The sequence below is a fragment of the Ixodes scapularis genome, unplaced genomic scaffold (assembly GCF_016920785.2).
Source record: "Ixodes scapularis isolate PalLabHiFi unplaced genomic scaffold, ASM1692078v2 PGA_scaffold5__190_contigs__length_132052651, whole genome shotgun sequence".
NCBI classification, from domain to species: Eukaryota; Metazoa; Arthropoda; class Arachnida; order Ixodida; family Ixodidae; genus Ixodes; species Ixodes scapularis.
In genome coordinates this window covers 10,531,425-10,546,758 of record NW_024609880.1, presented here as the reverse complement: position 1 = coordinate 10,546,758, position 15,334 = coordinate 10,531,425, and the positions used below count along the sequence as shown (strand labels likewise).

At 47.8% G+C, this 15,334-nt stretch overlaps 1 protein-coding gene across 1 annotated transcript; it reads left to right on the top strand.

The window, feature by feature from the left end:
- Window positions 1–12,268: 12,268 nt before the first annotated feature.
- Window positions 12,269–14,943, top strand: LOC120845543. Its single transcript, XM_040217282.1, has 8 exons — window positions 12,269–12,283; window positions 13,180–13,311; window positions 13,452–13,536; window positions 13,650–13,763; window positions 13,877–13,990; window positions 14,104–14,217; window positions 14,331–14,443; window positions 14,558–14,943. Exons 2-7 carry the CDS (start codon window positions 13,198–13,200, stop codon window positions 14,417–14,419), a joined length of 630 nt encoding a protein of 209 aa, XP_040073216.1. The 5' UTR covers window positions 12,269–12,283; window positions 13,180–13,197; the 3' UTR covers window positions 14,420–14,443; window positions 14,558–14,943.
- The last annotated feature ends 391 nt before the right edge of the window (window positions 14,944–15,334 follow it).

Here is a 15,334-nt window from a genome sequence, read left to right as displayed (position 1 = left end):
GATGCTGCATTTATTTTTCAGGTTCACTTCGCGAACGATCAGTTTGAGCCAGTGACCTTGGCAAATACTGGCCTCAAGAAGATAAAGACATTTACAACTCCTTCCATTTTTTCACACCGACCTCTTCCGAATGTGCAATATTTTGCTTTGTAACAATATGTATTTTCTTGTCTTCATCTTTGTATGTGACTTGTCATCTGCAGTTCATAAAACATTATTTATTGAGAATGAAAAAAAATTTGCTATTGTGTTTTTAAGGCTTTCCTGAAACATCTCTCTCTCCCCTCATATGTAACTCATGCCGTAAGGCACGCCCACGGGTGTACGGCAAAGCTTATATGCCTTGCAAGTGAACTCAAGGGTGTACCTTGCGCGTGAGGACGTCAAAACAATTTCTCGAAACAGAGTAAAGCGCGAGACACATGCGCGAAATATCCATGCGATCCGACGTCCGATCTGGCAATACGATTGCCTGATCCGAAAAAATTTGGTCGCGTCAGATGTCGGATCGGCGATCTGGCGTGCGTCCAACGTGCCAGATAGTTTCGCACGGCGGACGGACTGTCGGAAGCGTCCAGCCAATGACAGCACAGCTAGCGCGGACGTCATGATGAGGTACTGGGTCTGGCGGGGAGAACAAGAAAACGGGACGGGCGAAGGAAAGCCGGACGCGTGGATCTAGCTGACTCATTCGAAAAAGATGGCCCCGGCAAAGAATGCACGGGCTAGCGAGAACAACCTCCTAACTTCGCTTGTGCGAGCTAATCCGTCAATCTGGGACAAGAGATTTATGAACGCGGACCTCCGCTGGAGTGCTTGGAAGCTAGATCTCCTGGGCGGAGCCTAACGGTTCGTAGTGTCGCTTGCAAGGTCGGAAGCGTGTATCTCAAACTGTTGCGTGCGGCAATTCGGAGCGGCATTCGGATTGCCGGTTCGGACGATTCTGCCGTTCATGTGTCTCGCGCTTAAGGATGAAAAGGGCCTCGCTAATAGGGAGTTTTCGTAGATCGTTTTTGCCGTCCCGCAAGGCCCTCCGCAACCCGCTACGATAGCGGGAACTCCACAGTCAAGGCTATCAGCGCGCAGGCGCAGTAGCAACTTCTTCGTTGCGGAAAGCTTAGCGGAGGGGGCAACGCGGTCTACGAAAACTCCCTAATAACTGGGCGAAATGAGAAACGCACTGCCAAGGGAACAGATCACGCTATTGTTTTTTTTTTTAATTTTAACTGAGGCGATACATGTGAGTATATTTGGTGGGTAGTTATATGGCATGAGGCGCGTAAATTGCAGTCGTCGCACGTGCACAGTCTTAGGTAGTATTCGACGTTTATAAAATGTGTACGAAGTAAACCAAGCTGCTGGTTTGGCAAAAGGGGCGGTATTGCTTAAAATTACCGAAAAGCCCTGATTTCGCACGCGTTGTGGTGTCTTTTATTTGCTTAACTCGAGTGATGCCGAGTCTGCAAATGTACTTTGTTCAAGAAAATGAAAAGTTTTAGCAGAACGTACGCTATGGACTGCGAGCGTCGCGGGCGCTTGCTCAATCCATGCTCAAAGCGACGGCACGAGCTCCCGTCAGCAACATACGAACCTCTTTACACCCAGAGAGAGACGCAGTCTATCGTGTGTCTTCTCTCAGCTCTTGCTGCAATAAACGGGCAAACAAAATATATTTTCGGAGTGCATGCCGATGTCCCAAAATATTCATGACTACATTGGCATTTTTTATGTTTTGTATTCAGCGGCATCGGAGAAAGCTCGGAGAAAGAAAGCGATTCCAACACTACTCGCGTTATTATATTTGCTGATCAAGACTTCTTCCCGTGCTTTAGAGCTCCAATAAATGTGTACAAACGCTAGTTTCTTCACAAAAACTCTAGCCCGCCGTATGCAATAGCAAACAAGTACGACCCGGCACGGCACGTAGGCGCACGCGCCTTGTGGGCCCAGATAATGGCGGTGGGGGGCGTGGCGCGGAAGGAGGACAAGGAGGATAGCTTTCGATGGAAAGGAGTAAAACGCGGGGAGAGGAGGAATTAAACTAAGCACGATAATAACAGCTCCACCCTTTAGCGACGAGTTGAAACATGAAAGTTGCTTCATATGGCTATCTGCTAGTCACTGAACGTTCCTAGAGTCCGAAACTCCCAGGCACAAGGTGCCAAGATGGCGGCTGATTTTTTTTTCTTTACTGTGGATACAGTTGCCTAGAGAGGGGTAGTTGGTCCACTCGGCCATGAAACTGATCTTAACGGGGGAACCCGCAAACGTGAAAAAAAAAAATATATATATATATACATATATATATACAGAGAATAGCGATAGCGCTGTAATCGACTTTTCCTTAACAATATTCAGTTTTAGTATATAGCGTTGCTGGCTCTTAAGTAGGCAATACGCAATAATGTATCTGCGCTAAAAACGACCTGCTCGGACCGAATTTAGTTGTGCGTTACGTTTCCGAGTGAACAACTCGCATGTCCTTGGTTAAATTCGCCCGAGCCGTAGAATTGCGCGTGCTTGTAAAACCACCATGATCCCCACAAAAAAAAAAAAAAAAAATGATAACGTGGGAAATTATTTTATTTCAAATTAAACCAAACCGCAGCCGCCTCGTTAAGCGAGCTTTTCTGCAGGGTACCGAGGCTACGAGTACGAGTGCGTTGCCAAATTCGGTCACGAAGTCTCCGGCACTCGTCCCCTGGAAACGGCGCCTTTCATGAATGCTGTCGCGGAATGGAATCCATGACCTGCTGATGTCCAGCGCATAGCGACCAGTTCGGTGACTTCATAACTTCGCCCGTCGGCGGTGAACTCTGCGAATAGGCTTAGCGTTGAGCAGATCGCAGCTTGGACGCACATTGCGAGCGGTGAACATTTTCACTGTGCACTGCTTCAGCTGCACGGCGGTCTGATGCGACCGCGGTAGGTCCCGGATTGAATTGCCGGAATGAATCGCCGAGCTGAACACCACACAATTTCACGTAACACTGAACTTCCCGAATACCCTGTCGCCCTTGCTGCGCCAGTCGAAGTAACCGCCATCTTGAAACTGGTGCTCTCGTTGGGCCCGTGATCTCTCGAGAGCTTCCCGCAAAGCCCGCAACGCAAGATCCCCAGCGTTGCGTGCGTACGCGATACGTTAGCTCTTCTATCGCGTTCTGTGCATGCGCGCTCACGACCGCAATTTCCTTGCGTACGAAAAGCTCTAGAGTACGCTCCACTAATTGCCGCGTCCCACTACAGCGACAGACAGCAACAAACGACAGCGACACACGACAACGAGCGGCGAACGACGCCGACACTCAGCCTGTTTGTCGGAGTCCGCCGTCCCACCTGGCGGACACGACGCAGAACACGGGGGCAAGGAAAGATGTTTCCTGGTGGGACTGGAGTTGTCAACAAAACCCTTCAAAATACACAGAGTTTGGCGCCACGGTTTTCGTGTTTTGCTCTTTTGGCATAAAACGCTCCGACAAACACGGTGAAAGTGGAGACGATTATTTTATTTCTTGATTAAATCTTCCGCTTCTCTTCATTTGCCGTTGGCGACTTTCCGTAAACAGTCGTGACAATCGACACCAAACTTTTTCCGAACAAGAAATACCCGAATCGTTCCTTTTTTTAGCCGTTCGAGGCATTCTAGGGGAGCGCCACGGAGTTTCACGCTGATTTTGAGGATGTTTATAACTTCATATTCGAATGATCGAGGGCAGGCGCTCTTTGGTGGACAATACGGCATCCCGATTATCACAGAACGCGATGACAAGTCTCTTGTCTGCCGGAATGGCTTGCCGCAGAGCGTCGTGTCCTACATCGAGGTCAGCGTTTTTACTTTGGTCAGTCCTCGCACATGGGTGTATCCATCTGAAGCAGGGGCGTGGGCTTCGGCGTCTTGAAGCGCCACCTCGCGCACCAAGTTTTCGCAAGCAAAACCAGCCGCAACAATATTCTTTTCGCAACACAGCCGCCCGGCGCCAGCCAACAAGCCGCGCCCGTGACCACTACGTGCAATAGGCTAATTCCATAAAGCCCTGCATGCAACACGGCGCGCGTTGCACTCTGGGAACTAGTTGGCCATGGAGGAGGGTGGCATGGTTTCGGTTTCGATCGACACGTCGACTAGAGGTCACACACAGAGCGTGGACTATTAACGGCCGTTATCTCATGCTTTCTGGTCCCGAGAGCGTCATTTGTGGTCTCTAAACTAACCTAAATGGCCAGACCTCGAAGCTTCAGCACAAGTCCGAGACGTATAGCTTGTCTTAAGGTGCAACCCCACCGTGCATGACGTTTTGGTGCTCTTCCGACGGCTTATAACTTTCTTTCTATGTATCTTACAATTATAAAGTTTGTGTCAAATTAAAGAGCATGTTTTCAACAATGATTTAATGTCCTAATATCACGATTATGTTCAGTTGTTAGTTAATTATTTGGCTTTTAATTGACCACAGTCTCTAATATTGAAAAAAATATTTCTCGAGTTATAACGTCCCATCGGCCACGATATTTTACGTGAGCGTTCGGTTAGATGTAATAAAATAAAAAAAGTAAGCAACGAACTGCACAGATAATGTGTATTTTAATATAAAAAATAAGGTTTAAAATTGTAATATTTTATGGCGCTATAAAAACGGAATCACGTCAACTAATCAAAATAATGAGACATTAAATTATGAAGCATCCTTCGATATTACATTTTCCAGAACTTCCATATCGATCTATTAGACATTAAGAATGTTATAAGACCTCAAACTTTTCCAATTCAGTTACGGCGAATTGTAGTTTCTTAATATAAAGTACAGATGGCGACACGTGTTCAAGAACAACTTGATGTGCATTTTCCGACATGTGCCGCTTGGAACTCCACGTGAAAGACAGAAAAAGCGCCAGATGTCAGGGTGTCAGATGCCTGGATGCCCGCAGTGAGCGAGCCAGAGATGTGAGAACAACAAGCGCGAGGCTGCGGGTGCACCACAGCTACTTTTGCGCGCGATCTACTGTGCGTCGGTACACATGCCCGACGCGATTCAAATGAAAGGGGCGCCATGAAATGCATTCTGCCATTTCAGATTCCGCCACGTATGCGAAAACATTTTAATGTTTTTATCACTTGCATAAATCATTTGCGATATCAAACTATGTTTGTCGGAATGGTTCGACTATATTTTGTTTCAAAAACCATTTCGATGGCTTTTGAGTGCCAATGGCATTAAAACGTCTCAGTTCCTCTCAGCCAACGCGCTGGCCCATGAATCTATATTTGTCGGGTTTAAATATCGGCCGAGGTGCCCGCAATCCGACGGAGGCCAACCTGAGATTTCGGTTGCAAAGATCTACGGTTAGTCAAAATAAACCCGCAATAATTTTTTGGGGGCGTGTTAAGTGCTTTTTGTTGGTTTGGCTTGTGAAACACTAAGATATGAATATTTGTTTTGCTTTTCCTTAGTTCGGAGCGCAACCAACGCTACGGGCTGATGAAGCCACTGAAGCAGCGCCAAGAGCGCTATAAGCTGTTCGTTCTCTTTCTGTGCCTATGCGGTCGGGCTAAACTAGACCCACTAAATAAGCTACGCTTCATACAGATATGGATGCTTAATGCTTGTCAGTTATCTGAAGCTTTATCTGAAATCACAGGAAACGCTTTTCCGTCTTCCACAAATGTTTAAACAGTTGGCGACAAAGCGAAGCAATATTACGTGAGCTTCCTGACACCGAAACTATTGCTGAGGAAGTCGCACTTTTGAATCATGACGACCGGGCGTTGCATTTGATTTGTCACTAACCACCAACATGGCGGCGCCCAAAACCATATCGGGAAAAAAATTGCCGATACTTTAAGTGTAGCTCATTTGGTCTAACGTACAGGATAAATCAAGTGCGGTGGGGGATCGTTGGCCGAGTGTGTTGTGGCACCGGAGATCAGAGCACGTGGAGAAATGCTCGAGTGCAAGCTCCGTTCAAAGCACGGAGCTCCCGCTGCAGAGCGTGTAGGGACTAAATCCCCTCGTTGTATTTGCGTTGGTCTTTCAAATAACCTCAAAGGTGGCAGTGCACGAGGCCCGTGTCTCGACCGACCCTTGGTCACAAATGGCGACGCAGCACTAACACATTCGAGTTGCCCGTGTGGCACGCGTGCCACACGGGCAACTCGAATGTTATTTACAACGAATGACATTCATGTGATCAACGAATCGGCTCGCGATCTGTCGCGCGTGGAACGCCTCACGCTCGGAGTGTCGCGCGCTGATTGTCCATCAAATGTCATTCGTTGTAAATGGAATTCGAGTTGCCCGTGTGGCACGGGCACCGTGGGCACGGGTGTATAATGACTGGCCCTTGAAAGCGAATGGCGGCGGAGCGCCCGCTCGTGGCACGTGTCTTGCGCGTTCTCACAATAATGGTTGGCGGTGCTTGTAAAAAGCGCCTTTATTAAGGGGCTTTAGCAGGGACTCTGGGTTCAGTCACCCATTTGCATCCTACCGTCGTGCGATCGTGTATCACATATACTGCGTACTGCACGTTAAAGACCCCGAGCTAACAGTTGCACTGCACTTTTTATAACCTTCATCGTGTAACAATATCGTCCTACGAAATTGCTGCTTTCTAAAAAACTAACGAATAATTTTGAATGCGCCGTTACATCGCATTTTTAATGTGTGTTCGCGTTCTTTTTTATTTTTATTTTTTTGTCTACATCTTTGATTATGTGGCTCTTACTTATAATGAAACAGACTATAGTTGTCAGACTTCTGGAAACATATTATATAACTAAGAAAACGGCACGTGAACGTAAAAGCAAAAAAAAATTAAAAAAAAATAAAAACGCATAGGCGCACTTACTAAAGATTGTTTAAATAATAGAATTGATTATAATTGTGTTTTCAAAGGTTTGAGCGCCCCAAACGCTATAAAACGGAGCTCGGTGCTTTGGATGGTGCGCTTGTTCCAGTGGGGGATCGTTGAGCGCACCAAACGCTATAAAAGCGAGCTCGGTGCTTTGGATGGTGCGCTTGTTCACTAGAAGTGTAGTTCAGGACAGTATGCTCTCACTTGTGTGTTCCGCTTCGCTCGCAAGATAAAACCAAATACTTTATTGGTAATGCATTTAGTGAAACAAAGCTTACCTTCTGTATATGTGCAATGCCCTCAGTTTTCGCGTGATTACACGCTTGTTTATCATTATTGTTTTCGTTTCCCACAGCGATTTAGTTCGTGCTCTTTTGTGTGCTACATATAATATTGCAGACCAAGTTAACCCAAGAGCATTCTTTTTCGCGGATTCTAAAAAAAAGAAGAAAAAAAAAACCTGTGCAACTTCCCACGTGTGTCACAACCAATAGAAAATATTTTAAGCTTCACATATGACCGCTTGCCTGACTAAACATTGTTGTTTGTCAAGAACAATTGCGATCGTATGAAATCACGTGGGAAAAACTCGTTCTAAGCACGCGACCGTTGGCATGCAGTGAATACTCATAATCGGCGCCGAGATGATTGGTGGCCATCAGCAGGTGGAGTTTTTCTACCAACCCAGAGTTAGCGTGTTTTCTTTTTTCTGTTGTAAGCAATCAAGAGACAACTTACAGCAAATCTGAGGGTAATAAATTATTATGAGCATTAAAACACAATGGCCTCAGCAGTATATGTGTACAAGCTTTAGCTTTTGATGCACACGTTAGTGTAAAACGTAAAGCTGTTTCATTCTTAATCAGCGTACCATGTGCGTGCTTACACTATATTTTATACAACGTCAAAGCCTACCCGTTTGCATAGTTTTCATTTTTGCACAGCACTACTTGCGCGCATGAATCACCAAATTAAGACTGGCAGGATGTCACAAAAACAATTTACAGGTTTTTTTCTACCGCAAAAATAAGCTACGCATTACCTAACGCTCATTCTCCGCCCAAAGGTAGCACTAGGTCACAACCAGATGCCAAAGTTTCATCCCGAATGGACACCTTATTCAATAGTTATAAGTGATTTTCTGAAAATTACAATGGGGAAAATGGAGCCCATTTTTGGGCCTGTTTTTCGTTTCTGGTGCCATAGAGCCCCATGTATACGAAAACTCCGTCGGCCGCTATTTTCCCATTGAACTTTTCAGAAAATCACCTATAATTTTTGAATAAGGTATCGTATTGGGCTGAAACTTTGACATCTGGTTGTACCTCTAGCGCTAACCTATGGGCGGAGAATGAGCGTTCGGCGATGCCTAGTTTATTCTTGCGGTAAAAAGAAACCCTGTATTTTTTTCTTGTGACACCCTGCAACTTGCTTAAACTATGTGCAAAAGCTATCAACAAACCCAGAATCTTTGCCTGGTCAGTCATTGCATTTATCACCGAATTCGTATTAAAATTAATAATTATTCTTTATTGCTGTGAGTATATTTTTAACCTGGACATTTTTTTATTATGGCACCAGTCCTACTTTGGGCTTACCAAACTCAACATCTGAACCTGAGTGTCATTTTTTGTGTTTTTCAGTCTCGCGGTTTGGGTCAAAATGGACACCCAGCTACCTAAATGAGACACCTGACCGCCCAAATATAGTCTTTTCTTTTAGATAGTTAATTCCTCAAGCTAGAATTTTGATAATCAAACTATGACGTCATCACGTTTTGCTGGAAATCCACAAAGATCCAAACACATGCACGATAAAAGGGCCGGCCCGTCATATTGCCGCCCGCAGAGCCGAGAAAGCAACGCTCGGTCACGGACTTCTGGAAGATTCGCGTTCATTCTTGCATGGGAGTGAACTTTCGCCCTGTTTTCTTGTCCTCGAAAGTGCCAGTTCATCCTCGCCCCGAACGCGCGACGCTCGAACCTTCTTTGCCGAACTTTCGAGATGGTGATGTGACGCACTCTAGATAAGCAGCTGCCAGCGACCTTGTCGAGTCAGTCTCGCTCTCGCTCTTTGTTACGCTGCCGAATCGCCGCCTGCTTTTCTGCTGCCTCGACGCTCTTTGTTTACTCTTTTTTTGTTTGGAACAAGTTCGCCGATTGAACCTTTATTTTTCAGTTCACTGTTCGTCCTCTCGTCACCTTCGTTCGTATCAGTATAAATCTGATCACATTGTAATATGTGTCATTGGCCTCTGAAATCTCCGATAACGGCGCGCAGGCAATTTTATATTTTTCAACGCGTCGGTAGTTTTGTTGTGCACGTATCTCGCCATTTGGCTCAGGACGATTTTCTCGTTTTGTTCTGCCTACATTTGCTGGAGACGTGAGCTCGGAGCGTGGCAACTGGCCCCCTTGCACAAGAACGGGCGCAGCCGTGCGCGTTCCAAAGAAAGCTCGTGCAGAGAAAACCAAGCAAGGGACCAGGGATGTCAAATTCTGGATATAGAAGAATACCCCACTGTATCGAAGCGCAACCACACACAATTTCTCGCATTGATGTACAGGCCTGGAAGGCGATCCCACCGCCATCTGTTGGTTCAGAATCACACTACCCAGGGGTGGGGTTGCACCTTAATGCATGCTTGTTGTGTTTTTGTACTTGAGCCTCTCTGTTAGTGTTTCGAGGTATGTGGACGAGCCAGTGCTGGGAATTTCGGCGCTGCGAAGCTCGCGGATCTTGCTTGTGTGCGAATCAGCAAGCTGTAGCAACCAATAAGTATGCATACATCTAGCTCGAGCAAGTTAGTATTGTTGATCAGGAAGTTTGCTTCGTGCGTCCATAGACGAAATATAACTTTTTGCGTTTACTGTTTTTCTTAATGCGCCTGAGTACGCGAGGTAAAACTCGGAGGCGCCATTGAAAAGCTCTATTTGAACACACTTCTGATCTCTTATATGTACTGCCCCGCAGCACTGCACGAAGTGAAGTTTCCACCCGCTTGGGCATTCCACTAATATTGAACATCGCGTATGCGCATAAGTTATCCTGCAAACATATATACACATTCGCACATAAAAATCGTTTTAAGAAATAAAAAGTCGAGCGCTTGTGTGTAGAATGTCGCATCGTCCGCCGGAAGTGCGCCGGACGGGCATGAACCCTTCTGTGGTGCGCCAAACGAACGAAATTATTCAAAGCGCATTTGACTTGCTACTGGTTATCATATTTGTTTTGTGTTTGCTTTCTTCCTGACTGAGTATGCCGAGATAATTTCAGACACACCAAGACACAGATCTTGGGCGACAGGGAAAGCTCGTCCAAAAAGGCTTACCGAGGAGTAGGGGACGCTTATTAGGGCCTCCGACGTAGCAAGCCGATCTCAGTGTTTGCGAAAACGTATTCTTCTACCAGCATAAAATTTAAGTGTGAGATATGTGATGACACGAGGAGGACATCATAGTAACTTTTGTGCAGTAGTGAGGTCGAATTTTATTGCGTTTCCTTAAAAGTTCACGCGCCAACGCTGGGCTCAACTTTGATGATCCTGTGAAGATGCGGCTTGCTTTTCGCCCAATGAAGTAACAAGAAGCGGACGTTTGGCAAACAAAATTTGGCCAAGGTGACAAAATTTCAGTTGTTGTTCACTAGTACTAGACGGGATTACTGACATTGAGCTCAAATATGCATTCGTGGTTTGAGGGGACTTCTTACTACGTTTGCATACGCACGCAGAATATCCGGTGTTTCGGGAACCAAGGAAAGTGCCCCGGTCTTCGTTTTGTATCGCTTGAGAATGAGTGTATTGTACATTCGTAAAAAGTCAAATAATCGAAAACGCAATCAGCGCGTTCGGTCGCGGCGTGACAGCATGAGATGAACCTGCTCACTCCAAATCGAAACTGAGTGGCCAACTAGTTCCCAGAGTGCACTGCGTGATATTTCGCCGCGATGGGGCGCATCGGTTTTGGAAGAAGTCTATTGAGAGACCGGAACTGCGGAGCCGGGAACGAGGAGTGGCCGCCAAAAGCTTCTCGTTCCGGCAGGAAGTGTAGAAGGGTGGGAAGGGAGGCAACAGAAGGCATAAACGGGCGAGGAGGATAAGTTTGTCTCCGAGAGGTCAAATACTTTACAAGGGGGAATACAGGACACTCCGCTCTATTGCATTAGACGCACTCATGGCCGCGCCGATTCCTCCCTTGGTGGCACGGGATAATTTGAATGTGCCCCTCTCCCGATTTCCTGTCCCCCCTCTCCCATTTTCCACTCTCGCCAGAGCACGTGACCGATATGCGTCACCGACGATGGCAAACGCGGGCGGGCGGTCACGCGGGCGCCGGGCTTGCGGGCGCGACGAGCGACGAACGCGACGAGTGTCAGTGGCCACCATTGCGCTACCTGGCGCCGCATCGGCGTGTTTCTCCGCATTAGTGCACGAAGTATGACGCGTTCGCCGCTGTAAGCAATCAAAGAAGATGACAGGAGGGGCAGTGTGCGCCGTCCTCCACTGCAAGAACCGGACCTTGCCGGGCAAAAACCTTTCATTCTTTCGGTTCCCTCGCGATCAGATCACGTAAGTAAACCACTTTGGTGTCGCGTTTCTCATGCTGACCTTTTATCGTCAGAGATAATTTGACACTATGTTATCGTTTCAGATGTCGGGAATGGGTCGTTCGATGCAACAGGTCGGACATCGATCACAGTGTTCAAAGTCGTGTAGCGGAGTACCTAAACAGCACATATCGGGTGTGCTCCGACCACTTTCATGACAGCGATTTTAAAAAAAGTGAAAGCCGTTTACAACTCCCTGTAACACCGAATTAGAGCGCAGCTCTTGAGGAGGAGGAGGGAAGGGTACTGGGGGGTGAAGTGACCTGGGGGGGTCACGTGACGATGCCGATGATGTCATCAGTGACGTCACTGATGACGTCCTCCGTGATGATGACGATGACGATGCGGATGCCGGTGACGTCATCAGTGACGTCACTGATGACGCCATCAGTGATGGTGACGATGACGATGCGGATGCCGGTGAGGTCATCAGTGACGTCACTGATGACGTCATCAGTGATGATGACGATGGGGATGCCGGTGACGTCATCAGTGACGATGAAGTCATCGGGGAGGTCACGTCACCTCGGCGAGGGGTCACGTGACCCTGAAGGTGGTCACGTGACCCCGGGGGGGGGGGGTCACGTGACCTCGGGGGTCACGTGACTTTGATTGTCACGTGACCTTGGAAGTCACATGACCCTGGGGAGGGATCATGTGACCTCTGCGAGTCGGGTGACCTTGGGGGTCACGTGACCTTGGGGGTCGCGTGACCTTAGGGTGACCTTGGTTACGCCGACGCCGACGGCGACGCCGACGCCGCTCAAGCCGGGAACGGGCCCCTAAGAGCTGCGCTCTAAAACCCGAATATGAGGAGTCAAAGGTAAGTGCGCAATTGCTATGTAAGAGCACATACGACCCTATGGTTGATATGATTGTCAAATCGCGTATAAAGGTAATAGAAGTTTTAAAAGGCCTTCGTCGTAAGACGGTATTCCGGGTGGGGTTTCATAGGTGGAGAGTCGTAGTCACGCTCCGATTTAATCATAGTAAACGGGCTACGCGCACTACAGGTGCTAGGTGTTTGTGGGGCTCGGAACTTTTGACTTAGTGACCTAGTTTCGCATATTGCAGACTCCGACTCGTACGGGTCGTTCTTGGTGCGATTTTCTGATCATTGGTATGTTCGGTATGGACATCCGCGATCTTAATAGCCACAGACGTACTTCACAATGATTGCATCATTGCACAGGCAAAGTAATGCCCGTGCCACACGGGTCACTCGAATGCCATTTACAACGAATGACATTAGTGTGATCGACGATTCGGCTCGCGATCTGCCGCGCGTGGAACGACCCACGCTCGGAGTGTCGCGCGCTGATGGCCTGATCGTTCAAATGTCATTCGTTGTGTATGGCATTCGAGTTGCCCGTGTGGCACGGGTATAATACCTGTATTGCCACTACATCTCTTGGTACAGTTGATATGTGTTGGGACTCTTGTTCAGTGCAAGAAATAAATATTATCTTTCTTTGTTGACGTTGCATATTCCCCACAATACAGCTCACACTTATTGTGTGCATGCGTGGAAACTAACTGCATTCACTCACGCAGGCTAAGAACGAAAGTGTGCCATAACACAACCTGGGTGCTAAAACCGCACATCATTGTGTGAACGAAGCCAGGTGTCCCGGAAGTGCCAGGAGTTCTAAACGAAGCCGACCGTCCTTCCTAACTGTCTGTGGATTAAATCTCATGCAAGTTGCCCTTTACTTGCAGCACCCTTGTCGACCATTAATGCTCTGGCGTTTGGCAGGCAGTCTGCCAAGAATGTGCCACTGCTGGCAAAAGCCAGCAGCGGCATGGCAAGACCAGCTTGTTCACTGCCAGTGGATGACAAGGACTGCATGTGTGAGTATAACATTTCGAGGATTGCCTTTCGAGTCAACCAGAGTTGTCCGAGTACTTTATTTCTTCGCATCTCTTTGTTGATAAAATCTCGTGGGCTGGCCTCTCTTACAACGCGCCTGTCTACCTGCTGTACTGGGCAGTTGTACGAGAATGTGCCGCCACTGGCGAACACCAGCGTGGCCAGCCCAGCTAGTGCACTGCCAGAGGGTGACAAGGGCCGCATGTGTGAGTATAACATTTCGAGGAGAGCCTTTCGAATCAACTAGAGTTGACCGAGTACTTTATTTCCTGGCATCTCTTTGTTGGTAAAATCTGATGTGGGCTTGCCTCTCTTACAGCGCGCCTGTTTACGTGCTGTGCTGGGGAGTTGGACGAGAATTTGCCGCCACTGGCGAACACCAGCGTGGCCAGCCCAGCTAGTGCACTGCCAGAGGATGAAAAGGGCCGCATGTGTGAGTATAACATTTCGAGGATAGCCTTTCGAATCAACTAGAGTTGACTGAGTACTTTATTTTCTGGCATCTCTCTGTTGATAAAATCTGATGTGGGCTGGCCTCTCTTACAGCGCGCCTGTCGACGTGCTCTGCTGGGGAGTTGGACGAGAATGTGCCGCCACTGGCGAACACCAGCGTGGCCAGCCCAGCTAGTGCACTGCCAGAGGATGACAAGGGCCGCATATGTGAGTATAACATTTCGAGGATAGCCTTTCGAATCAACTCGAGTTGACCGAGTACTTTATTTCCTCGCGTCTCTTTGTTGATAAAATCTGACGTGGTCTGGCCTCTCTTAAAGCGCGCCTGTCTACCTGCTGTACTGGGCAGTTTGAAAAGAATGTGCCGCCACTGGCGAACACCAGTGTGGCCAGCCCAGCTAGTGCACTGCCAGTGAATGACAAGGGCCGCATGTGTGAGTATAACATTTCCAGGATAGCCTTCCGAATCAACCAGAGTTTACCGAGTACTTTATTTCCTCGCGTCTTTTTGTTGATAAAATCTCATGTGGGCTGGCCTCTCTTACAGCGCGCCTGTCTACCTGCTCTGCTGGGCTGTTGGACAAGAATGTGCCGCCACTGGCGAACACCAGCGTGGCCAGCGAGCTAGTGCACTGATAGTGGATGACAAGGGCCGCATGTGTGAGTATAACATTTCCAGTATAGCCTTTCGAATCAACCAGAGTTGACCGAGTACTTTATCTTTTCACATTTCTTTGTTCGTAAAATCTTACGCGTGTCACCTTCTGCCTACAGCACCCCAGTGGACTATGAATTCTCAGGCAGTTGCTAGACACTCTGTCAAGAATGTGCCGCTGCTGGTGAAAGCCGGTGACAGTGGAAAGCCCAGCTGGAGGACTGCCTCTGGCGGAAAAAGGGTCAGTGTGTAAGTATAACGTTTGCAGAATGTTCGTTCGCATCAACCAGATTTGACTGAAGACTGTTTTTTCGCTTCTTTTTCTTGATGAAATCTCATGTGCACTGGCCAGCGCTCCTGTCTACGGGACATGCTGGGACGGTTGCTGGGCAGTCCGATGACTATATGCCACCACTGGCTGACAGCATGGTTGATGGGGCAGGCCTTTCACGCCTTCGTGACAGTTTTCACATCAAACTCCAAGATGCCAGACAACCTAAGCGGACTCAAGTATACTGCCAGCAGCAGATCGCCCAACTGAAAGCCAATGTTCGGAACTCTCAAAAGGTGGCCTATGCACAGCGAAAGCTCGTAAGCCGGTTAAGAGCTGAGACAAACTCCCTAAGACAGGCATCCTCACGAAACAAATTGTTACAAAAACTTGTTCATGTCAGCGTTTCACAGGATTTTCTTCTGAGTCAGTCAAAACAGCTCCAGAAAAAATTGAAGGGCTTTCGGTACACCGAGTACGACAATAACTTTGCTTTGGCGTTACATTATTGTTCGCCAAAGGCCTACTTATTCTTGTGCAAGATATTTTGTTTACCGGCTGTGAGGTCCCTGCGTAGATGGTTGAGTGCCCTTGATGTACGTCCTGGGCTCAATGAAAGTGTCCT

Coding starts and splice junctions, on each gene's coding strand:
- LOC120845543 (XM_040217282.1), top strand. CDS start 13,198: ATGCTCTGGCGTTTGGCAGGCAGTCTGCCAAGAATGTGCCACTGCTGG. Junction 13,764..13,876: donor GGATGAAAAGGGCCGCATGT/GTGAGTATAACA, acceptor CCTCTCTTACAG/CGCGCCTGTCGACGTGCTCT. Junction 14,218..14,330: donor GAATGACAAGGGCCGCATGT/GTGAGTATAACA, acceptor CCTCTCTTACAG/CGCGCCTGTCTACCTGCTCT.